At 41.8% G+C, this 26,143-nt stretch overlaps 1 protein-coding gene and 1 non-coding gene across 6 annotated transcripts in view; both read right to left on the reverse strand.

Moving 5' to 3' along the window:
- Positions 1-26,143, reverse strand: part of LOC125763349 (uncharacterized) — a 162,740-nt gene that overhangs the window by 85,730 nt on the left and 50,867 nt on the right. For all 5 annotated transcript variants that reach the window (XM_049426390.1, XM_049426392.1, XM_049426391.1 and 2 more), the window contains exons 3-4: positions 5,416-5,542; positions 4,870-5,017 (exon numbers count right to left, since the gene is read on the reverse strand). In XM_049426390.1, coding sequence (XP_049282347.1) covers positions 4,870-5,017; positions 5,416-5,542 — 275 coding nt within the window. The remainder of the gene's footprint in view (positions 1-4,869; positions 5,018-5,415; positions 5,543-26,143) is intronic.
- On the reverse strand, positions 14,597-14,667 carry Trnag-gcc (transfer RNA glycine (anticodon GCC)). The gene has a single exon. It is a non-coding gene; the product is annotated as a tRNA-Gly (tRNA).

Genomic DNA, 26,143 nt, shown 5'->3' on the forward strand with positions numbered 1-26,143 from the left:
CCGCAATTCCATCATCAGACATCGTTCTTTATGAAGATTCGGGTCTTGGAAGAATAGTTCAAATTGAAACTAAGCTCGATCTAACTCTTGGTGTGCTAGTCGATATTTCTTAACTAGAAGAGTTTGAGAATCATATTCAGATCAGATCAGAATTTATCGTTCATCCAGACGATTCAAGTTATGCAATTTGCATTACAAAGTGTGTTGTCAATTAGAATTCTTGAAGTTTGAGTAGTATATTTTCGTCCATAAGCTCTAAATACATCATAAATAAATTTATGACGGTATAGTCATGGTATCACTTGACATTTCTGAAACCATCCAAACCAATTCCAAGTAAAACCTTTTTTATCGGAGCTACAAATGGAAGAGAAACGAATTTTCCGGTAGTGTAACGCATTACATGATAAGAAGCATTAGCAGTCCTACTAGTATTACACCATTTGAGGGTATTCCGGGGAAATAGGAGATAAGGACGCCACCGTAAAAGGGTTACATCGGAGATTTCATCCGAGTGATAATAACTGCACTAATTTGGGCTTAAAATCTTCTCCGTGATAATTCTGCACGTGTCCTGTGGGACTTTGTTACGCCTGGTTTGGGTGTGTGTGTTTTAATAAAAAGGCAAAAAGTTTAATAATCCACCCTAAGCGTTTTTTTCTTGGAACACACAAAAAGTGTTGAAAGAGCAGACTTTGAAAGTGTTCATTTTTGGAAGAAAACTCCTACTAATCACGCTCCCGTTGTGATGATTGGAGTGAGTGTCCAGAATGTTGGAGCTAGGCCACATGGGACATGATTTACGGATCTAGCATATCCCCACAAATATCCTTTTTCACGCATCAAATAATACACGGTCGAGAGGGTACAGTGCGTCCGGGAAACGTAAACTGATGCTCCCTCGATGAGTGGTTTCAAATTCGGGACATTATAGTATCGCTTGGATTGCTTGTTTGGCTGTAGAACGGACACACTGCTCCATGGCGCAACGAAAGGGAAGCATTCTGTCCCGACGTTGTTTGTTGTTGGGTGCGTAAATGGTGGAGGATTTTCGTGCGGGTTACAAGATTTATGTCCTTGCTGCTTCGCCCTTCCTCGCGCTTCCAACGTACGCAGGAATGGTAAAGTTTGAATTTGCATTATATCCCATTCTAGTTTTTCCGTGGTTTTTCGTTGTTTGTGTTGTGTGCGTGGAATGTCCCTCAATAGTGGAGGTGTTCTAGTCCGGTGCGTTGTAGCTCACCTAGTCAGGGCAATACCGGAAACGCGTTCCAGGGAACGCAGATAGCAGATCGAGAGAGAAAATATACCCTAAGCGTGTAAAGTAATGTGCTTTATGCTCCCCTTTTGAGCCTGGAACCATTAGAAATTATTTATCGAGTAGGATGGAATGGAATGGTAAAGGAAGTCTTGAATATTTCGCGGTATCATCCGGTGCTACTAAACCCTCCGGAACTGTAACCAATGTAGGAAGTATCTAAGAAGGATTAATATACAAGTAAAAGTCGCTTCCCTTTGCTGTTCTAGGTGAGACGATCCCCTACCAGAAGATTCGAGGAAATTCGAAAATAGGGTGCCAGAAGACAACACCAACTACCACCTAAGACTAGGCCAATATTTGTCTTCATCTTAACCGACCGTGCGCGTGTCGCGTGCAAAGATTTTAAGTGTTCCTTCATCCAATAATCTTTAACAGCTTGTATTTGTGTGCAAACTTTCGCTTCTTCCACACTCAATAAATTTGTCCGGAAAACCTCATCCGGTGGCGTTGTTGTGCATAATTGACGAAATACGAGATACACCATTTATCACACTATTGGGCACGGGAGTGTGTTAATCAATCAAGCTGCGCTTATGAAGATCGATCGTTGCTGGCTATAAGGTTGAGGTTTATCTTCACAAGAGTCATTGCAACCGTGGTCAATACTTTTGGGATTGTGCACGTGCCTAAAGTTCGTATGACTTATTACGCTTCGTGCGTATAGCACTTGAATGGATGTCCTCCTATTCAGCGTGTATACCAACATTTAGGTATAATAAATTTAATCTTACACACAACCTACGTTCCGGGTCATCTAACGCTATGCTGCACAAGTCTAAAAAAAAATACCGACAGAGTTGGGCATTCCGAAAAAGAATGCCGATGAATAAATTTACATTTCCGACTGCAAAAAAGCTATTTCTGATTGTGCGACAAGATAGAAAGGCCGCTGTTTTTTTGTTACAAGAGTATGTACCGTGAAAAGGATATCTGCTTCCGACAATCTATCTACGCTAAAGGAAGGATTATGGTTCGTTTTAATTACCATGTCGGAGTTTGCAGTTTACTTCCGATCGTCCTGTTGGGGTCAGTTGGTAGCTCTATCCTTTTTTTGCTTCTGTTTCTTACTCCTGTCCGTTCGTTATTCCACCAGGGAAGTAAGCTATAAACCCATTTTTATGACCACAAATATGAATACCTTGCTGGTAGATGCGTTTGGTGTCGTAAATTAAAATAAAAAAGCCACAACAGCTGGTAGAGCTAATCCTTTTCAGCTAACATGTTGCAATTTAATAGCTGCAATAGGAGCAAGCAGTAAACGAAATGGATTTTATTGGAAAAACAAAAACTATTTACCCGTGAAACAAGTTAAACAAGATGGACGAAATTGCATGTTGCACAAGGTTGGGCGATTTATATCCTACATTGGCACTTTCGTGCATTTTTAGTAGAGGAGTCCCAGACCATATTCATTTTTAAAACACATTTAGTAGCATGTTTTAGCTCAAACTAGCCTCAAATACTTTGAATAGATTTCGTATAAAATTTATTACTTTTTTCTCTTCCTATGAATTTCGCTATATCTCTCTTTGCTGAACAATATGCGTTGATTATCGAATCGATAATGGTAGAACTGTTTCCATAACAAAATCCCCAGTAAATCTCTCCATCCTTTTGCCATTTTTTGGGGCCGTTTGGAACACCCTCCCTGACAATCGTTTACGAGTTTAATATCTTTCTTTGTCACTGATGCAGCACAAATGTCTTTCTGCGTACGCTTGATGTAGAACCGTCCCCAAGAACACATTGCTGGGGTCTGGTACAAACATGAAGAAGGAAAATCGGAAATTATTCCAACGAGGGGACAAACTTTCACTCTCCTCCCACCCCACAAGAAAGTAAAACACCCTGCGGGGAGTCCAAACTCAACATCGTTCGATAGGTAGATAGAAAAAATCATTTTCCTTACGCTCATCATCAACGTTCGACACACAATCGTGCCTTAAACGAGTTTGGACATGCTACACGGTTTTTACGCCCGCTCCACTCCGGATCAGGTATTCGATCATTCGATGGTTCCCTGTGGCTAGCGAAAGGACATCGCTGTATCACACCTTGTTGGCCCCTTTTCCGGTGAACGGTGGCCCTTCTTTACACCGCTGTACGTCAAAATAGGATTGTCACACTCAATTTTCCCCAGCAATGATATTTCCTTACAAATGCGTGTGGAAATACAATTTAAAGCTCCAAGAAGGAAGGGAAGGTGGAACCGTGTTTTGCTCGCTGTTCTATCCAAGGGAGAAAAGGGGAGAAGGTTCAGAACCATAAACTACAAACATCTGCGTCCAGCGGAAGGAAGTATTCCCCGGTGGTGGAGGTTTTTTATGGTCTTCCTCGCTGTACAGGAGCGAGAGATCCAGGAATCGATCGGGGGAAAAAATAAGGAGCGCCATGTTTAAGGCACTAGACGCGATAGGAAGATTTCCCTCTTTGCCTTGTTTTTCCAGCCAAAAAAAAACGCAAGTATTTGTGTACTTTGTTGGGACCGGTTACACCCGGTGAAAGGTGAGTAAACGAAAATCTTTCAACCGACAATCCAATCGCAAACACGTACATGATGGAAGAAATTGGAGGGAAAATCTCCATCTCATCAGAAAGGAAAATTCTTACCGTAAAACGTTTTGCCATTTCCCAGTATATGTGAATGTTGGCGTAAAATTGGTTTGCATTCGTTTAAGCTTCTTACAGCAACGGCTTGGTCGTTGTTGAAGGTTAATTAAGCGTAATTTGTGCAGATGTGTTAGGTGGTTGATATTTGATGCAACAAACAGTCAAGCAGGAAAATGGTAGATGGATTGCCCAGATATAAACCATCGATTCTACTCTGATCCAAAGGATTAGGAAGAGACTCTTCTTCACTACACACCGTTTGTGAGGATATTGAAAGTATGCAAATTACCGACAACACTGCAGAACTGTGGACTATCGCCGATCTAAATTGCAACTGCATGCCGGAACTTACCGATTGGTTAGTTGCAAGGAACGTGACTTATACATAGAATAGCTGTAATATTACATTTACGAAGGGTGGAACTCACAAGAATGGAAGAGGTGTTCATGGGAGTGTCGTTGAATTATAGAAACGTTTAGTAAGAACCGAGGATCATCCATTTCCATCATCACATACCATTCAGAGAATGATATTACCACTATCGTTCGAAAACGCCCCTCGAAAACAGCACTCAAAATGAATCCTGGCACAACTTTGTGCTATTCAAAAACCACCAAACGACCAAACCACACCGTTTCATGTCCTGTTGTCTCATTTAAATCGCTTTGTTTTGCAAATACACAATCTCGCCCCAGTATGTGTCCCATCGAAGCCGATTGTCCATAAGGGGAGAAGAATTTAAATGCTCGCATAGAATTACAAGCAAGATTGGAAGTGATTGTTTAGCATCAAGCATTCCGTAGAGATTTGAAACTGTAAGTACATATATCCCCTGACTGTCTTATTTACATATTTGTGTAATTTTCATGTCCATAGTTCATAAAGTCTTTAAAGTTTAGCTTCGCTTTATAAAACACAAAGGTACAATAACACTTACCGATTCGTCATTTCAGCAGGGACGGCATGGATTTCTACTTTCGTTTGATGTTGCTGTGGTAGTTGCTGTTGTTGTTGCTGCTGTTGCTGCAGTTGCGGTGGTTGTAGCTGTAGGGAGGATTTCTGCTTCGTCGCTTGTTTGTAACGACCTGTAAAAATTAAGAAAGGACATAAAGAATTTAAAATTGTGTTCATTATTTTCCAAACAATCATTTTTGCAGCCGTGACTGTGGGGTTTGTGTCTCGGCTAAAACATTTCGTTGTTCTGTTAGCGCCACTGGTGGATTGTTTCGAAAGCAGTGTGAAGTTTCCATGCTGTCGTGCATAGATGTCGCTACAACATTCTTATCGTTTTACCCCGTATTGTATGCAATGCGCAACGCATTTACGAGTTTGAAATCGTTGGTTGTAATTAACAGTTTTTAAAATTATTTTATTCTTCTATAAGAATATTTAGTAGATAAAAAAAACATTGAGGTTTAATTTCTACACATGAAATATTACGTTGATGATGGAATATATTTCTCTATGCGTTACAAATACTTACTCAAAGCGAAGAAGAGCGACAGCACAGCCTTTAACCGTCCGCTGCAGATATCATTCGGAGTGACCGATTCTAACCCGCCAACCTGATGCAATTTTAGAACCGTGAGGCACGAGTTCACGTTATCGTACTGTAGAAAGAAAGAAAGAAGATTGAAAAAAACAAATGAATTAGGTTGGGTTAGCAAATGCAATGATGCAATCCAAATTTGTTGGATATTAAGAAAAATGTGCTTTCAATAAGGGTTCAATGTCGGACTGGTGTGAATTATTTGTCACGCGTGTAATCGAATTTTTCTGTGACAAATCGATTATTGGCCCTTTAAATTTCCATGCTATAGCTGTAGAAGAACATGTGCCACATGATTGTTTTGCTAGAATCATACGATGACGACATATGGAACAGCGTGTGTAAAGAGTCGCATATTGTTTTAAATTTGTAGATGACGTAAGGTAGTTTTATTACTACCAATTGAGCTATTAATGTCAACTTATTATTTACAATAACAGATTAATAATTGTGTCTGGGATATGAATTTCATGGCATAAGCGCAAGACGTAAATTTCTTTTTTGTTTGGGTCAATACCATCGTGCATCAAAATACATTGTTAATAGAGTTATTCATCAGCTCCACAAATGACTCAATATAGGTTACCAAGAATTATGGAGCTGTAATTATAAAATATCTCACAACAATTAAGCCATACAAGCTTGCCGTCTAACGGGACATGTAACAAACTGCTGTACTGTGCTGTGTACTGTAAATACTCATCATCTTGCACAGTTCAATCAAACCACGAAGATTCCAGTGACAACTGTTGCGACACATTCTTAATCCCGGAAAGGAGAAAATCCATCATCCTCACACCTCGACGAAATTCTTCAATGGCACCCTTCCATGTCCAAGACTACTTCACTGGCATTGCAGCTAATAGCCCACCAGATGCGTTGAAAGAAAGGAACAAAATCGAACAAGTAGCTACACGCACGCAGTTCCCCGCACCTGTCGTACGTGGGTTTTCCTTCTTTCCACACATTTGTGAGACGTTCATTGACAACAGACTGTAGTCGGAAGATGAGTGGTGGCCTGGCTGTGGCCATACAACGCAGTGTTTAAACAACACTAATAATCGTTTGCAGTACGGCTCAGTTGCAGGAGTGAAGTTGGCAAGGCCGTCGCTAATATGCAAAACTGACGCACTCGACATGACGTGGCGACTTTCTTGGAAACACATCGTGAGTGAGCTTGATTTAATGGCGCTCATTGTCGGATCAACCGGAAGATAAGTGGGGTGCGACCTCTCCCCCCGCTACAGAGAGTGCAGCGGAATCACGTTTTAATTCATAAAGCATGCGATGAATTTCACGCCTCGGTGAGTGATCTAGATCTGGGGAGAAGTGTTTTTTTTATTTTGGGTGTAATTTTGTTTTCACTTCGGTTTCATCGTCCATCAAATTGAGATCTTCATTAGCGATGCAAGTGCGCTAGGTGAATTTGATACGTTGAATATTAGTCTAATCACGGGTGGTCAAAAATGATTTGAGGTATATTTTTGATGATGTTTTGTACATTCAGCAGACTAATTTGAAATCAAATTTAAATATGCAGAGATGTAGGTTCTGCTTCGTTGATTATGAATTACGATGAATGGTCTTCAATGTCATGGGGACAGTAGAACATTGTACTATTAGATTTGTTTTTTTTTTCAGAAAACAACTAAAATGTAAATCTTTGTTAAGGTGCTTGTCATCAACAAAAAATATGTTAAATTAATTTGAGGACAGTCAAGGTCAAATTCAAACGCCATAAATAACATGCGCCTCCGGAAATGAAGCCAAAACGCTATAACTATTCCCAAGAATATGATAATTATTTCAAATATTTTCTATTTTCTATTTCATTATTCATCTTCAGGAATTTGTTCGATGTTCAATGAAAACCCTATAATTATTCCCGTAACTCCATTCGTAATATGACTGTCAAAACCTAACTTCATACCGAACCGAATAGATGATGAATTTGTATGCGCCATCAAGCCATAACCATGGCGTGTTTGAGGCTCATTCCGTTTAATACACACACGCACATTGTAACGCAAAAAATGTGAAAAGGGCGAGAGAAGAAAATCTCATAGCTACTTTCATACGATCCACATCAAAATGGCACATTTTTCCATCGATTCCGCTTATGAACCTCAGATCCGCAATCCGTCCTTTTTGAGGTTTAATATTGGACAGGTGAGAACCCAATTCCTGAATACACCGCTTTGCTTCTCCTCGAGGGACAGGCAACAGAGTGGAATGCACCTTCGTCCTTAGTACCCACGGTGAAGGTATTCCACAATGGCGCCTTTTTCTACGCGTTTCTGTTTCAGTTAGTGGGCCTAAGTCAATATGCCGAAAAATACCTTTCCTGGTGGGTGATTTGTTTTTTTTTGGTTGCCTTCATTTATCGAACCGTAAAACGGTACGCTATTTGGTCGGGTATGCTGCTCATGATTGTGATCATAAAAAAAATCGCACCCACCGTTAAGGGAAGTTGTGAGATTGCACGCGTTTTTGTGTACGTTTGCAAATTAAATACCCGCAATACCTTCAAGGATGGCATTTTGCACATACTTTCTTTTGATTGTACGCTTCCAAGAAGAGGAAAGCTCTACGGTGTTGGAATTTTATGTACGCATGGCATGTGAAAAATTAGAGGAGAAAAAAAACCATAGAAATGGTCTCTATTAAATGCTTCCAAGCACAAACTAGCGTTTTTAGTTGGTGTACGAGCATTTCGGCGTTAAACGTTTTTATTAGCTTTTTTTTGGAAAATACTTTAATAAGAACCAGCATGCAAATCAAAGAACCCCTAAACCAGAGCAAACATTGACGTAAACTTGTAAATTTATGCATAAACCTTATTGAATGTAATGTAACTGGAATGCAAATAAAGAGAAAACAATTTGATTAACAAATCAAATGAATTTATTGTTCTCATGGATGGAAAAATGAGTTCGATGGCGTGATGCTTACCGAAAGGGTTTTGACGAATGGTTGTGAATTAGCTAATGTTAACCTTCACGAATGATTGATTCCGAACAATAAACGAACCCAGCGCGACCCTTTTCGAACCCATCAAGTGGAAGGGAGAATGTGCCCCATTCCAAAAAAGGATCGCTTGTTAAATAACACCGACCGTCATGTGCTTTTTCGCAACACAAACAGGCACAAAGAGGATCCGAACAGTATGTACCTTGTAATAATAATCAACCAGACAAAAACTACCCATTTCTTAGGGTACTGATTTTTTGTTGGGAATTCAAAAAATAGAGGAAATAGATTCTTATTTGGGAAGCAAATCCATTTCACTTCCATCATCGAACGGCACACGGGACGGGATTCCAACACGAAGGATAGGGCTCGCTTGCTCCGATCATCGTCCATTAATCTTCGTGTACGGCCACGAACCAGTAGAACTGGCGCATGAATGAATTGGTTTGGAATAGGAAAGAAGCTTTTTGACTTGATGACAAATTGCCACCTCCAAAGAAACAAACAAACATGCCTCACTGGATGGTTGGACGGTGGTTGCTTAGAATACATCATCACTCTGCCGCAGTCCGGAGTCTAGACGCGTGTCTCGCCCGGCTCAAAGTAAAAAAGGGCTTTTGGTGAGGGCTTTAGTGAGTACCGCACAAATTGGAGCATGTTTTCGGTGCTAGTTTTCCTCTGGAAAAGGAATCGATTGGTTGGTAATTCGAGACACCAGTGCCTTATGTAGCGAGATCGCGATCATGCCCTTTTAAGGATGTCGTATTGTCTTGGTGAATGGTTTGCAATCTCTATTTTCCACGGAATTCAAGAAAATGGGTCAGTTTTGAAGAATGAATACGTATAAAACTTACAGCAAATAATAATGTCTCTATCCTAACACATCTTTTTTTTTTTTATTCATAAAGAACGGCCTGGCCGTATTGCTATCCTAACACATCTTCATAGTTACGGATATTGTAGAATATTCACCCGTGAATATATTGAGTATATTGAGCAAGATTTCCTCTCGAACAAGCTATTTTTAGTACCTTCGCTAGCGGTACAATATGACCAACAACTCCAACCACGCTGCGCCAAAAATGGACCGTTTGAACACCACCAACCCGACCACGTGTCGAAGACCGTTGGTCACTCACGAACCGGTCACCCAACGCAACACCATAACGAGTGCCAGAAACTGCATTCACCAACTGTAAGAACAACATCACAAGAATGCACACAGTCTGGGGAGAAGGCGATGTCCCGAAAAGGGAAAACACTTTCCGGGAAGCATCTCCAAGGCAGTAAGACCCACCGGTTCTTCGTGTTTATAGTTGGTGACCTTCCACAGGGCGTGTGTGATGCAAGATGTCACTGACCGGTTTGGCCAGAGTGGTTTATCTTTCCCGGTGCAGGATGACGATGCAGGACAAGGTGCCGACATGATGCAAAAGGGATTCCAGCATAAACGAGGCACGGTGAGAGGTGAGTCACGCAACATACAAATCGGACGGTACTCGATACTATCCACCTTGCTCCAGCAAATCAAAATAAGATGAAACATTCCGACCTCCGGAGCGTGTCTGACGGCGGCGGTAGAGCAGAATCATTGTCGGAATATGTGCGCATTCGTAAACATCCTTGAACGATTACCATGGAGCGTTGTTGAGTGAGAGAAAGAGGGAGAGAAATTAGAATTACAAATGCGCTACAACACTCAGCGGGATGTATTGCATCGTACTGAAACTGCAATCACCATCGCGAGCATCGCGAGAAAGACCCAGAATTGGCAACTCACGATTGTGGGGAGATATTCTTGGGGCTTCTTTCAAGAAAAGGGCCAACGAAAGGACGTACAAAATTCGTGGGAATCCTTTTACTGGTGGGTGCATTGATGGAGGCACTTGACAGACGATCCCGTGGATGAAACGAAACGCCAATCAATCTCGTTATGGTTCGTAAGCGACCGTACATCAACATTCTTGTCAGCCGTTCCGTGGATGATAATTAGAACTGAAAGGTGCTACACAACTGTACCGGCACATTGGAATGGTCTTTAAGTCACGTCCCGAAAGGTTGCGCTCTCCGACACGTTGCGATTCCCACCGGAGTGGAAGTAAATGATTAAATCTAGGTAAAGGTGTAGCTGTGGAGCTACATATTTGGGTTACGGAAAGAGTCCTCTGTGGTAGGCACATAATGGAAAGGAAGTTTCTTATGTAAGACTGTAAACCACAGGAGAATTACCTCCAAAAAACTCCACAATTTAGTACCACCACTACATCAATTCTACTTCGACGAGGAAGTTAGCAGATGATACATCCTTCGCATTACATTGACTAAAGAATGAATGGATGTTAATTCAAATTCACACTGAATGTCGAGCGATACGATACTGTGTCACAACTTCCGCGCGAAAGAACCACTTGATGAGGTCACGCCCTGAGGACGTGACCTGCACCACCAGCTTTGTGGAAATTGACACAGATTCTAGGATTACTTTGTAGCGGAGCGATATCTTCATCATGGTTGATTAAATTATTTTGTTTAGTAACTTCCTCATTGGGACAGATTGTTATCCATGTGCGGAACTATAACTTAGCGTGAGTTGTGTGAGCCGATGATGTTATCAGCAATCCTCACTGAAAGCGTTCAATAATTGGTTCGTAGACAGTGAGAAAAGGCAGAAGTATCTCACAAAGAACACGTTAATTAAGCCAGAAATGTTCCAAAAAGTTTGCAAACTTGATGACTTCATTTAGCTTGAAGGTCCGATACCAGCTTTATAGAGAGGTATTTCTTTGCTTTGACGACGACATTTTGCTTGTGGTTTGGGATTAATGGCACATAGGTTGTTGGATTGAATTACACACTCAAAGGTGTGAACCCAAGGTAAAACTGTGCTGGTTATTTCTGGTACACAGTCGACACAGTCGACCATATTCCATTTTGGGAGGCTTGAACTTGAAGCGAAATTACACCACGTCCTGATGCTGAGCATACCGAGCCCATTGATCAGTCAGACCTGCCGATAGTGATCTACGATTGTAAGCATAATCATATAATCGGAATCGCTTGTTAGAGTCGGTGGAAGACACTTAAAGGTTGATTGAATCATAAAGCGTACCACTGGGTCTGCCGAATGTGGGTCAGTCGGTGGTCGATCACGAATCGCCATAGCCATAGCAATTAAAGACCCATTAGAAATGACCGTGGCCTTTAAAGATGCGGAAAGGTAGGTTGACAAAATAATTATACTTAACTTAAGGGAGAGTGGAGTTATAATGTCCATATAGAAATTTATTACCTAAACCGTGTTAACAGTTGAAGGCGAGGTGGTTTACCGTACTCCAATATTTTAGGCAGGTTCGGGGAAGTATACAATCGGCTGTCGGAAGTTTCAGGCCGGATATCGTCAGACGTGAATAAACACATTTTTGTGTGCCTCCCAAATTTGTTACCACTTTCCCTACAAGGGATAGTAAACTGGGGTGGTAAAAGCTTTTGAGGGTATATTGTGACTGTTAGTTTAGTACCGCTAATCACCACTTTAAGAACCCCCGCCGCTTCAGATCAGAAGTTCAGGTTTATTCAAAAGGAAAGGTCTGTAAATGGCGCCCGTGCCTGCTGCTAATTGAAAGGGTGCCACGGTAAAGCTTAACATGCACGTCCAGCATGGAAGTGGGCGTCAATGCTGGAGTTTTGCTTGTTTTTCTCCTCTATTTGATATATTATATTTTATGGGCTATAACCGCTTTTGTGAATCGAACTAGAGCAGAAGTTCCTGAACAACTTGGAAACCCAAGAAAAGGTAAAGCAACTCAACTTTCTTCAAGAGTTACTCACCGGTTCATCAGGAAACAAACTTTTCCAATAGGCGGCTCAATGCCTTCCTGCTCTCGTCTGGCATGGCACGTCAGCTTAGGTACTAAATCTAATGGTTCTTATACAACGCGAGAGATTGGTAAGAAAAAGTTATGCGCGGTAATTAAATAAGAGCAATTTGCATAATATTAGTTTTTGCTCGGCACTGCTCCAACCCGATTCAGGTTGATTCGCTGTTCAGAATTGGATGTTTATTCAATGAACAGTCAGTAAAGCTCGACTACCATTGCTTCAATGTTTGCTTGATGGGAGCAATATTTTAGGATCCAGCTGGTTATTGGTTCAGTTCCTGAACTTTTCCCCCTTAATGTACACTGTCATGTACTAAAGTCACGTTAACTACCCGGAACTCCAGACCACCCAAAAAGGTGAAGAAAGGGCAGTAAAACATTGTACAACCAGTTTGCCGTCGTGTTCGGTTTGGGGAGTTCGATTGGGTTTGATTGGGTTGCAGCAGTGCAGTGAGACACTTGACACACAACCTTCACCGAGGTCACCAGGGATTGAAGAGTTGATTCGATCAAACTAAAAAATACTACCGGGATGTCTTCTGAAATACGCTCTGTCCGTGGGCAGCGTAGAATAAAAGTAAATATGCGAAAGTGCATTAATTGAAAGAAATGAACGTTGATTGAGGGAGATCCAAACGTAGTTCTCAAAAAAAACTGAAGTCCTCCCCGACGGGAGTCCGCTTTATTAAGCAATTTAATTGGAAAACAGCCCAATGCTGACCCCAATTTCAAGTCCAAAATCCTATTCAGCTGACAATCATCCTCACTAGTGATAACCATTTTTGGGGGTGAAATAAAACATCTTTGCTTAAGCTTACCATCGTTACCAACACCTTCATGAGCAGTGGAGAATTGCATTGGTAATTTCTGATTTCGTGATGTGTGACTTTGCAAGAAAGTAAATAAGGGACGAGTGTCCCATAGTGTTTCCTTAACGGTACTTATTTACAGAAAATTAAAAAACCTCCCCCAAAGTTCCCCTCCTTTTTGTTAAGGTAACCTTCACGTAGCATCTTTCATTCTTTATGTCCACCATGCAACGGAGACGGCTCCTAGTGCAATTTAAAATTGCAAACCAAATCGTCGCCCTTTTCGTACCAAAAGCTTGACTTAGCGCGAGTCATGAGAGTGTTGTTTGTTTTTTTTTTGTTATTTGCAACGTTTTATCCCGAAAATGGGTCACGGTTGCTATAATTGCGCATACGTCGACGACGACGGGCGGCATCGCAAGTGTCCTTCCCGCTGGCAGGCGCTGTATATGCCTGCGCTGTATGAGTGACTGACTGGTTTCGCGCCGCTCAATGCGCTGAATCCCATTTAAGGAAATATCTTTTTTGCATGTGATCCGCGACACGGCTTAGGTCGTTCGTGCGCGGATAAGGGAGAAGGGCGAACGTTCAAGCGCCATCGGAAGAAGGCCGGTTGAAACCACCACAAGGTGACGAAAAGTTACCACCACCTCATAGCGGTGGTTGCATCCCAAACGCAACGCCTTTTCTGCTTGAATGCGGCATGTTAATGAAGCTCCGTACCGGTAAGATTGGGATTCGAACCAACAACAACAGCAACAAAAAAAACACTCTCCAATCCGTAAGTAAACAAAATACGTAAATTATCCGGTGGCTTTCCTGAGCCTGATTCTTCGAAGTCATCCAAGTGCACCCAGATAGCTGGGGCCAGATTAAAACGCACACGCGAGAGAGCCCCACACAACATAGCGGAGAAGAAGGTCAACCGGGTGATAATTCGCGCAACCGGTACGCTACTGCCGCTTAACGCACCGCTCGGGGTTCGCCGTTCCGATAATGAGGCAAGGCGCGACAATTAAAGAAGCTTTTCGTTCGGCAGCTTAATGCATTCGAGTGTGATTTGGTGTACTGGAAGGAATGTGCCGGCGTTTTAACCTGCGCAACGGAACACGCGTGAGATGGGTACGCGAAAGTACTCATGCTCGCCGTATGTGCTCCCGGGCGTTGGATAATGACATAAGACCAGTAATTATATACAGTCGTAATTTTTAATACAACCACAAATTGGTTAAACTCAATGAAAGGCAAATTTTATGACGCCTTCGGGAACAAATTGTACAGGAAATGGAAGTGAGCGAATGAGTGACATTAAAAAGAAGTGAGATCGGTAATTTAGTTTTAAGTGCTTTCTTTTTGAGAAATAGAAGGATATTTAGTAAAGTTTTGTTTATTAAATACTAAATTCGGAGGCATCGATTGATTCCCACTACTGGAAAAACGATAAAAAACTTTAGTATTTGCATCGGCCGGGAATCGAACCCGGGCCGCCCGCGTGGCAGGCGAGCATTCTACCACTGAACCACCGATGCGTGATGCATAATCAAGCAGTAGAGATGGTTTGTAGCTATGTTTCTAAAAATAAACCACAAAGCTAAACCGACCGCTTTAATCTCTCTCCGTTTGAAACAGCATCTTTCATAAAGCATCTTGTAATAGATGCTTTGAACCTATTTAGCCTTTTCTTTCAATAATACTTTTCATGGGATTCATTTGTCAAAAACAAAATTTAAACACCAGCTCAAAATAAAAAAAAACATAATTAAACAGTGTTAACGAGCTTACAACCTTTTCGAATTGTTTTCTTATCACTCCAGAGCGCCCACTAATGAACGTTGATCGATTTCAGATAGCTTCAATGGGAAGATATATCTGTTTTAAACTTCCTCAACGATATGCCTGTTTGCCCCTTGCAGGCATATTAAAAAAACCTCTACCATTTAAATTATACGGTGATTAATACAACTTTCCCGCTCCGTTACGATCGAACAGTGTGTCTGTGCCGGTGAGAGACAGAAGAAATTCGTACGAAAATGTGCGTCCTCAAAATTCGTCCTCTCGATTTAATGCATGCTAATTGGCGTGTTTAACGTCGCCATCGATTTTCGATTCGTCGATGATATGCTTATGGTTTTCGGCTCTCAAGTAGTTTGTTTTGGTTTCCCGAAACAACGCTTTTTCTTCTTCCTGGTATATAATTAATTTTCTAGCCCGCGGGGAAGGAATGTTGTTAACGATTTGGGGGAGGATTTTTATTTCCATTTTCCCTAGCAGGATGGATGGCGGTGCTTATCAGGTGATGTTCAAATGCTCAACAGGTTGCTATGAGACCTGCAAAGTGGGGGATTGATGTTTCGAGATAATAAAAGAGAACAGAAAAGAACACATAACCAAGAAACAGCTTTAGGGTGTGTTTATAGTCTCTGTCTTTCGTAGGCTTAATGCGTTTGATCGATTGATCGATTGATTGGTTCGCGTTTGCCGCCAGCGGGGACACTCCCGTAGGCGGTTTAATCCCGTTCTGTCAAAGACTCCTGTCAATCAGGGCGACGGGGGTCACTGTACAGGATTTCGCATAACGTAAAACAGGTGAAGACGTGTTCTTGATACGCTACAGCACCATCACCATACGATATCGCGAAAGTATTAAAGCGGATTTACGAGCAAACAATTATTGACCGTTTAAACCGTTTGAACGTTAATAAGCCCATTTGACAGGTTCATTTATCGTAGCTCGTTTTTGGGGGCGATTTTTTCCTTGCTCGAGTGCCTAGAAGCGTGACTTGTTTTTATCAAATTTACGACAGAATAAAATAAAATATATACTCCCACATGAATATGTAAGCCGTTTTACGAGCAATCGTTTGCCAGATAACTTTCGGTTGTTTAACTTTCATTTTGAAGCAGAAATATCAACAATCGTGCTGTTTTTCTTCCGATTTACACGATCCATTTACAACAGCTTTTATCGTGCGCAAAAAAAAACGAATCTCTTTGATGTTGTTGGGAGATTCTTGTTTTTCTATCTTACTTCCCACTTCGTAGTAGATGTAAAGTATCAATAATGCACAATTGCACAACATTGTACTCGATGGCAACAAAATAAAAAAAAAATAGGAAAAATATCGCTTAAAAATGGGGAAGATCCAGCTTTTTCTTTTTGTTAAATTTGTCAGGAAGCAAAAACCCCTAAATGAACTTTTGTTTCGCATGTTTTTTTCCTTCACATCCCTATCCCTTCCCCTTCATTGTTCTCCCTACGTACTTCGTTAAATGCCATTTTGCTTCGGTAAAGAACTACAAAGAAAGTCTTTTAGCGTAGGTCGATTACGGATGTGTACCGAAAAGCGCGATCTCATTCCGCACGTTTGCGCGGACTTTGGCACGAACCTGATACAGCTTCCCCGCCCCCCCCCTCCTCCCCCTACACTGTAAAACATAAATGCCGCCTGTTGTTAGTTTGGGGTTTTCCCGCAAAAAAGGGTAACGAAACGGATTGGTACCGCGGGAACACCTTCTCCCGCGCATAAAGTTCGATCTACAAATTGCATTAGCACAACACGCCACCCAGCAGCACACACGTGTAATACTTGCCGTGTCGTGCCTCCCAAATACGGAAACCACAATCGAGATCTATGTGTGGTCCATGCTATCTCGCATCACTCCACACAAAAAAGCTCTCTCATGTGGTCGCGGCACAGTATCGAGCATTGCCTATCGCCGAGTTGGCGGATTGTGCGCTTCCAGTGGCGCTTTTTTGGAACACGCGTTTTTACCATTTATCTTAACCAATTTACAATGGCTCACCAAGACCCCCGGAGACAGGACACCACCTTGTTTAGGGGGCGGGTGCAGAATGTATATCCCGCCGTGCCAACAATTGTTGGTGCACCCGGGTGTATAGATATTTTTTTTGCTCTCTCCAGAGATCACGTTTGTCGACCGTGTTTGGTGTAGCGATATCGGTTACAGTTTCGAGGGGCGTTATCGTGGTCTAACAAGGTAATACGACGGGACAAAATGCACCACCAACACTGGCTGAGTTTTGAAATATATCTCCACAATGGTTGGTCTCTTCCCAAAAACCACAGGATCTAGAACTATATGACATACGTACGCTGGTGGTGCAATGTTCTAAATGTCTCGAAAAAAAAAGTCCTCCAAAAAAACCCAGCCCCAGAGATGTTATTGTGGCGTTCCTGATATATCGAAGCTTGCATTATAGCTGGATCGTTTCGTTCGGGCTTATCTTTTTTTTTTCATTTCGTCACCCTGTAACAGCATTCATCTTCCCTCAGGAAGGTGGTAAAACATTGCTGACAAAGTGTGAAATGGTGATAACCGTGGCGTAGGACACATGCAAACAAAAGCCAACTGTTGACAGGGAAGTACACCAGCAAGGGCGGTACAACACGCACCGCACACACTGTACGTCTTCATTGTTTTGCGGAACGAGTGGATGAAAAATTTGCATTTGTCTCGGTTAAATAGAATGGAGCATAAAGTCGCACACTTTCCAGACTGCACAAAACCCCCAACCCGGTCGGTTCAGTGCGCGTTGCAACCGTCTTGGGTCTCCGATGTGATAGTGGATTACATTAAACAAGGACGTAGAGGATGACGTTTGGCGGTGGTTTATGGTTGATGATGGGTTGGTAAATGCACGGTTGATGTATGTGCCGTTGTTATGGGTTTTGCGAACAACAAGTTTCAATGGCAACATCAGACGGATATTAATGGTTCGGTGCTGGTGAAGGACGATATAAAACATTATGAAAATAAAAGGTCGTTACCGTTGATGCAATGTTCTTGTTGGAAGCTAAGATCAACCATTCTAAGATGAGTGATGAGGTCTAAGTATCTGTCAGTCTTGTTGGTTGTAAGTATAGCCATTAGAAAACTAGTTTGAATATTACATGGACTTACATTGATAAACCTATAAACTAGTAACTCAGAGTACCGAGTTTACCAAATACCAGTTTACGATAAAATCTTAACTGATTTCCAAAGTACGCGACAAATGTTATCATTTCCCTTGAAAAACCCCTGCACCCAAGGCGGCATTAGAACAGAGAAAGATCAACAATCTTAATGGCCACGCTATCACGATTTCGTTTGTATCGACAGAGAATCGGAAATATATTTTACTATCCTCGATGGAGTGTCCAATGCCATTGCAGAATAACAATATTACCGGACCCACTATCTCCCAACAGCAATGCAGCACGAATTTTTAGTGCCGGTAAGCGTCGAAACCTTTGCGCCCAGACCTTGAAGAAGATGCGCAGAATAAATTTATGTCCATACCGTGTGCGCATCGTAAGCAGCGGACACCGCAAGGATCTTGACGACGGTCACGGATTCGCGAATTTTAAGTGTTGATTTCCATGGCACGAACCGTGTGGACCGTGTTGATTCGCCAAATACTTGGACAAATGCGGCGTTTTGCGACAATATCGACAAATCATGCTCAGCGATGTTTCTGCATTCTATACATTCCTTCCGAATGTCTCGACACTGCTCAAAATGCACGAAAATTGAAAAGCAGTGGAAGGGCAGAGATGCCGGATCGGATGAAACACCTCCAAAAAGGGGTTCCTATCACGAACGGTGAATTTACAATAAGTTATTGCCTATTATTTCTATTTTCTATGACGGTACCGTGTCGATAAAGCGTAACATAAGAAACCCATCGAAGGACGCTAAAGAATGGGATGCATTTCATCGGATGTCGTGCGCATATGTGTGTGTTTATGTGTTTATGTTCTTTCACTGTGTATATTCCAAACAGATGCCCTTTGCTAGCGCAGTTCCTCTACGCCGTGTGCATTGGAGAAGACGGTAGAATGCAACGAGCAAAGAGCTAGAAGATAATAAACCGAGAGATGATCCATAATCCGCCACCCGAAAGAGGTGATACCGAGAGTTCGAGAGGTTGGTTTGAATGTTCCTTTACATTTTTTTTGTTTCTTTTTCAATAATCATAACAAGCAACGGCAGCATGTAGAACGTAACCGTACCGTAACATTGTTAGCGATCGTACAAAACAAAACCATTTGGTCTCGCGAGCATAAGGCTCTTGGGGAGGGTTATGATTCATCCGAGAAGTAGTACTGCCATGGATTGGGATAGTCCCATGTTTAATTCGACCATGAAAAACGATGCAAGCAAAGGATTGGGAGTGTATGGGTGAGGCAAACAGATCTATAAAAAACCACTCATCTTGTAAGCCACCAACGAAAACAGAATCCGAGGAAAAAAAGGAAATACCCAGCAGACAAGCCTTATTAATGGGGACGAATGGATTATTATTAAGATGTTGGAAAAATCGTTTTTCCATGAAAAAAAATCACTTTTTTCATCTTTTTTCTACAAAATTTACTCTTATGGTTTATTCCTAAACTCCTAAAATTATGCAATTTGTTATACAAAAGATGCTTTTGATGAGTTCGACATTCTTTTTCCTTTCTTTTTAACAAATTCGCCTCCTGGGCTGCATCAATGCAGAGAATAAAAAACCTCAATCCAACCATAATGTTCCGAATGGCCTGCATCATCCCAGGAGGAAAAACTACGCTACCTACTACTACTCCTCCCACCCAAAACGAATGCGTAAATTATGTCTTTTTAATGATGTTGAACAATATTCGATTGGCGTTTAATAATGGCATTGCTAGAAGAGTTTTTCCTCTCTGTTTCTTGCAACAAACCACAACACAATAAAGTGGGAATAATCTAGCCATACGCGACGCAAAGGTTTCAACGGCTCGATTCACTTTGTCTCCCACCAACGAAGAGAGTAGCAGCAATGAAAGCCTGCGGTGGAATTTATTTGCCTACATTAAACTCCTCGTGGGTGGGTTATGTGTCGCTGCTCAAGACGCGACTGTGGACCATTCTCACGCGAGCCTGTCTTGCAGGGCAAGGAGATGGTGGTAGCGGGCCAAAACGTCTTGTGCGAAGAAGTCAATACTATTATCATTAACATTTTAAACGAGCATTTCGAGAAGAGTGATCGCGCTCGAGGTATAAACATATGTTGGTTCATATGAGGTATATAAATAAAAACGCACGGTGGTATGGCGAGGGATCTAGATCCGCTTCGAACGGAAATTGCTTCTCGATGACCAATAGAACATGGGGGCTAAAGTCTAAAGTTGACTTTAAAAAAAGAACTAAGATCATTACATACTAAATGTTCGGGTGGTCTTGGTCAGCAGCTTATTTGGGGCTTAGACTTAGGAATAAAAATGAACTGCCTTGCGTTCGATCGATACCGTATCTTGTCTGCCTGGATCTTCACACATTCTTAGGAGTTGTTTAAAAATACCACAAATGTTCATTAATTTATTCCCATCACACCTTCTTCTCCAGAAATTCTGCTTTCCTCGAGGCTTTTATTATTATTTTAAGCGACGATTCCAACACAACACGAATGACGCACATACAGGAGGAGCCTTTTTTCACACCTGAATCTGGGGTTGTTTTATTTAGCAAAGGTACGCTATGGCATAGAAATGAAACAAACAGGATAAACGACTGCTCATCCCAGGTAAGTAACCCAAACCCACGATCCTAAAGACACGCGACACTGCAACAATGTGTTGGGTGTCATTGCGGAATGTTAAAGTCTGTTTTTTTTTGTTGGCTAGTGACTTCACACATACAGACCCTTTCCAGAGTTGAATTGGAAGACAAATGGTTCAACTTGAATGGAAGGTTTGTCACTGGTCAGTACACACAGCACAGACCATCCGAAAATGCCATTCGCCATATTTGGTACGAAACAATAGTGCGCAAACAGTGTCTCGTTCCCCAAAATCGTACCATAACGGAGATGTAATTGAAAACAGTGTTGGCAGGGGTCCGTATAAACTTATAAGCAATAATTTAGAGTCTCCATTCATTGACTCATTATGACCGGTTGGTGGACAAATAGCCTCCTTCCCGGAACCGACGTACAGACACGCGGACACGGAATGCAATAAGTTACTGCCGAAATGAAGAAAACGAAATACCGTTCGTTTGGGAATGCAAACTCACGTTCTGCACGTGATCGCTAAAGTCAGCCGGGTCCACCATTGCAAGTCCTACTTTCGACTGAAGATGTTAGATAATTGATGGCAGCTAAATTACTATCATTATGTTTATTGAATGTTGCGCCTTTTTTGCCTTTCATCGATAATTATCAAGGGGAAAACATGAACGATCAGTGTACGTGAAGATATGATAAGAACGGAAATTGTCCAAAACGAGTTGGAAATAATAGTTCCATGTAAGTTGATCATATCTTGAGAATGATAGCGATCAAAGGTTCTTCTCAACGTGATTCATACTGAAAACAGAGGTTTTATATTTAAAGTATGAATATATTATGAAGATGAGATTCTACGGAATCTATTAAAGGATGTGATTTTATTGGAGAACTGATGAAGTAATTGACTCCTCTGGTCGACATATTACAAATTGAGTAATGGCATTTTAAACTTTAGTTTTTATGCTTTATTTACTCAATCAGATAAGGATATTCTTCATTCCATTGGAAATGGTTGTTAGTGATGCTCCACAACGTACTCCAACCAGAGATTGGATCATAGGCATTAACAACCCCCGATTGAATCGTAATCTTGTTCACTCACTGTTAGTGTAACTACCATTAGATACGATCATTTCATCCTATCCATTCCAACAACCTATAAAACCAACAATCCTTTGTACTACTGTCGGCCTTACTACACCGTCCAGTATCACGTGATCGTGAGTGATATTTTATGCAATCGTTCGTTTGTTTTTTTCTTCCACCAACACAAAAGCTGCCCTGCTTTTCATCCGTTTCTTCAGGCGCATCATATAGCGCTACCTTCATTATTTACTTTCGGAAGCGGCTGGAGACTTCTAATGGCAGCACCGTGGCAGTGGGCTAGAAATCCGACACGCTTCATGAAGCGTCAATTTAGATCATTCGCCTCTGCCCAGTGTCTCCGGGGGGCTGGCGAGATCGAACCGATCGGGTATCTCGGGTTAGGTGGAAACCATTAGCGATTATTTCTGCATTATTTTGGTGTGTTTCGGTGCAGCATGCCGCCGTCGGGCAGTGAAAAGGAGAAAAGGCGAAAGCCACCGGCGACGAGATCCGGCAGCACGATCACGACACCATCAAGTCAACGAATGGTCTGGTGTGAAGGTGCCGTAGTTGTTGATCTTGCTTGCTCGTAAACTATCGCATGCTGTGACTTGGCTGTGACCTGTGGTGCACATCATATTGGGTAGACAATGTCCATGTCCGACGACGTGACGTGACAAAACCGAGACGAGACTGAGCAGTAAGGACGGAATAGTTCCGTATCCGCTACCAGAAAGGAAATGAAAGGCGAACAAATCTCCCGCTATGACCGTTCTACAGCACACAGAAATACGATGATGAAAAATTGGGAATTGAAAAAGATCTCAATTGTATACTTACTCGTCTAAACTTGTCTAAACTCCAAGCTCGATGTCCCAGTTCGTCCGTCGCCTTACAATAAAGCGTTTAGTCACAGTAATTACCGTGATGGGAGTGCAGCAATGGCAATTGTGTAACAATTTCTTTCCTTTCATGTGCTAACACTACTCCATCTTAATTGAACACGATGTGATGTTGTGCGATCGCGCAAGGAAGATTTCACTGATGATCAATTTCAAGCACTTTGCGTTATTGAAAAGAGGTTTTAATTACTCGCTTTGACCTCTTGGAGCAGAGCAGGGAATTAAACGATCACGAACTGCACACGGGACGCAACAAGATATGATGGCTTTATCGAATGATCAGACAACGTTACACTTACACTTGCATCTCGCACTGTGCTTCGTTGGCACTCTGCGGCAGTATTCAATGGAGAATCGAATGAGAGAAAAGCTTCTACAACGTTGCGAACGTTAGTGAGGTTAGTAACAGTGCAAGGATTTTTCGATCGGTCTCCAGTGCGAAGATCACTGAACTGATTAAGCTAAATAAACAAATCTTCATTTAACACTTTCTGGCTGTCGCTTTCGTTCCGTTTTTGGAGGACACAACACATCGAGGTACCGATCATGTGATTCGGTTTTTGGGGAATACCCAAACGAGGCACAACACCCCTCCATAGAGAGTCGCTTTGGAACAGAACGTCAAAAGCAACAAACAATTAAATGCAAGGCCATAAATCACTCGTGGCTTTTAGGATGGTTGATGCTGCGCAAGCAAAACTAACATGCAACCGGCAAACGAAACTTTGAGGCCACTCGATGAAGTGCACTGTGTCGCGCTGCAATTGGTCGATCAGCTGCAAACGTTTGCACCAGAAGGATTTGTCAATTTCTCTGTTAAATATCTGATGGTGAATCTCTGAACGGTTCTTCGATCGCCAATTTCAGCTTGTTTGCATGTTGTTTCCAACAGACTAAAACAAACGCAAATAATGCTGAAAAGGGGTTCGCAGTGGACGCCAGATCCAACAGTAGAACGGCTGAGCTCGATATGACCTTGGCCATTAAAAAAAAACGCTTATTTGCTTGCCTTCGTTTACCCTGTCGAGGGATGGCGCTTTAGAAAATGTGTTCCTCTGACGGCGCATGTAAGTGAGCTGGAAAAGGGTTTGTTGGTTTTTTTTAATGACGCGAGGGATTGCGTGAACAAAGTCAAAATCGCCAAGACAATTTACCACCACCTCTGATTCAGTGATTTTCGCAGACTGTGCAGTTGCGTTTGCATCCATGGATAATATACACTGTTTCGACCGTTCGTTTTTATGAGACTACGGGTTCTTCCTGTCCGTCAGTCCCTTGATCTACCTTGTCTGGCTGGCAGGCTGACGTTTTTTTTTCTAATGAACTCTCCGGACGTTGGTAGATTGAGGATTGTTATTTTTTTCTTCTTGGCAGCCATTATAATTGTACCGTGTGAATGCAGGAAAGAAGCGGTAAAACAAGCTCAAGATTATACTTTTTTTTACGATCGCTTCCATTGAAAGAATCATTGCGATGGCTCCGTGAACGTCATAACCGAGCGGCCTATGAGACTGGTTAGCTCGCGTATGTGGATGGAATTCTAATCACTCGCACATTTTCACGATGTCGTAAAATTGATCAAGTTTTTCAAGTTTAATGTGTGAACACAATCAAGGAATCGGGTCAACCATGCTCATGTCCAGTAATACGAATGCATTTGCCAATTTTTAAAATCCTTTTTTATGGTTCAATGAGCCTTCAAGGTATAAGGGCTCATTTGCATGCTGAACTTAAAACTAAAAGCAACACAAAAAAGTGCATAAAACCAACCTTTAGTCATGGATTTCGAATCACATTTTAAACAATTTTATGTTTAAATAAAAACATAAATAAAAAAATTTCTCAAAGCACATTCATCATGAATGCCTCAAATAAAAATCCACGAATATGGCAAAACCATCTTAGAATTATAATAGTTTGTGTTACAATTCCAAATTCACCAAACTTGAAGGTATGAATGAAAAGACCAAATATTTGTACATTAATTTTAACCTCAAATCTATGCTGAAAAATTTTCATCCCAAACTGAGCAACATGAGCTCGCTAATTAATATTCCAAACCGATCGAGTTGCACATAAATCACGCACAACCTGTCAGAAGCTGTACGTTTTTTGTGCATTTGTTGGACCCTGTTAGAAATCAATCATACTCATATTTTTGTAGCGAATGAGGCATACTTAAAATATACGCTAATTCACCCAAAAACATTATAAAAGCATGGCACAACTTGTTTCTAATTCATCAACACTCGAAAGTCGAAATTTCTTTTTGTGTTTTTTGGTCGACAATTCTAAAACTGTGGTTCAGGTGTTTTTTTCTACTCCTTAAAAAAAGCTTAAGTTACACGAGCTCATTAGTACTGATTGTGACCCGCACTGGAGAAACGATTGACCATAAATCTGCTTTCCTATTTGCATAACCGTGAGTTCTGATTACGAAATTACTTCATTCGCTTGTCGTTTGGGGATTTTTTTTTGTGAATTGTTTTGTGTGCTATTTGTTCCTTCGTTTGCTAACCACTCAACCATCGCTGCATCAATGATTTCGCAAAACCGTAGCGCTTGTCGTCAGGGAACGTGCAACGGCAATTAGATAGCGGGAAGCGATTGGAAAGAAACACCGATCGACAGTGACATCGATCAACTGCCAGCTAAGCAAACCAACAGCAGGTCGTCTTCCGGCAGAAGCATCGTATATGGATGGGGGAAGATGTGGCATAACCAAGAAACACACTATTCACCCATACAAACAAGCACTGTCCTGGGGGAGATTTATGGACCTTGGGTTATGTTCCCGTTGGAACGACCGATACCAGCTTCCAGCGATTGAGTTTCCCTCCACACCGTACCACCGCTCATTTACTATGCGTTTACTGCCCGAAGATGAAGACTTGTTTTCACGCCGAGAAATTGGGAAAACAAATGGGGAAGGAAATGGAGAACGCTACTACCGGGACGAGAGGTTTTGACCGGGTGGGAGATAAATCTTTCGCTTTTTTGTGGCACCTTCACGCGAGTACCGTTCGGGGTGGACCGACCGATCAGGGAACATGTCATAAATCAGCTGATCTATGATTTGAGGGAGGATTTTTTTTCTCTCTCCGCTATGAGCCGACTATGTTAACAAGATCTTTTCCTTGGAGCGTTTCGTCGGGCACGATGAGCATAAAGGTATAAACTTTTCACATCAACTGTATGATAACTTTGACGACACACTTAGCAGCTATTAGGTGCTCGTAAAGCCCTTGCTAAGAAACACACGTAATACGCATATAAAAAAATATAAAACACATTGTAGAACGCAAATGACCTTAAACGCACCAAACGCTGACACAAGCACAGAAGAACTAGTGAACGTGCACCGTCATAATTAAGATCACTATCTGTCTCCCCTCGAAACATTACCGGCTTCACGAACCCTATACGCTGCAGTAAGAGAGCTTCACCAGTACGATCGATTTTCCACGTGACGCAACCTGATCA

The sequence above is a fragment of the Anopheles funestus genome, chromosome 2RL (genome assembly GCF_943734845.2).
Source record: "Anopheles funestus chromosome 2RL, idAnoFuneDA-416_04, whole genome shotgun sequence".
In the NCBI taxonomy this organism is placed as follows: Eukaryota; Metazoa; Arthropoda; class Insecta; order Diptera; family Culicidae; genus Anopheles; species Anopheles funestus.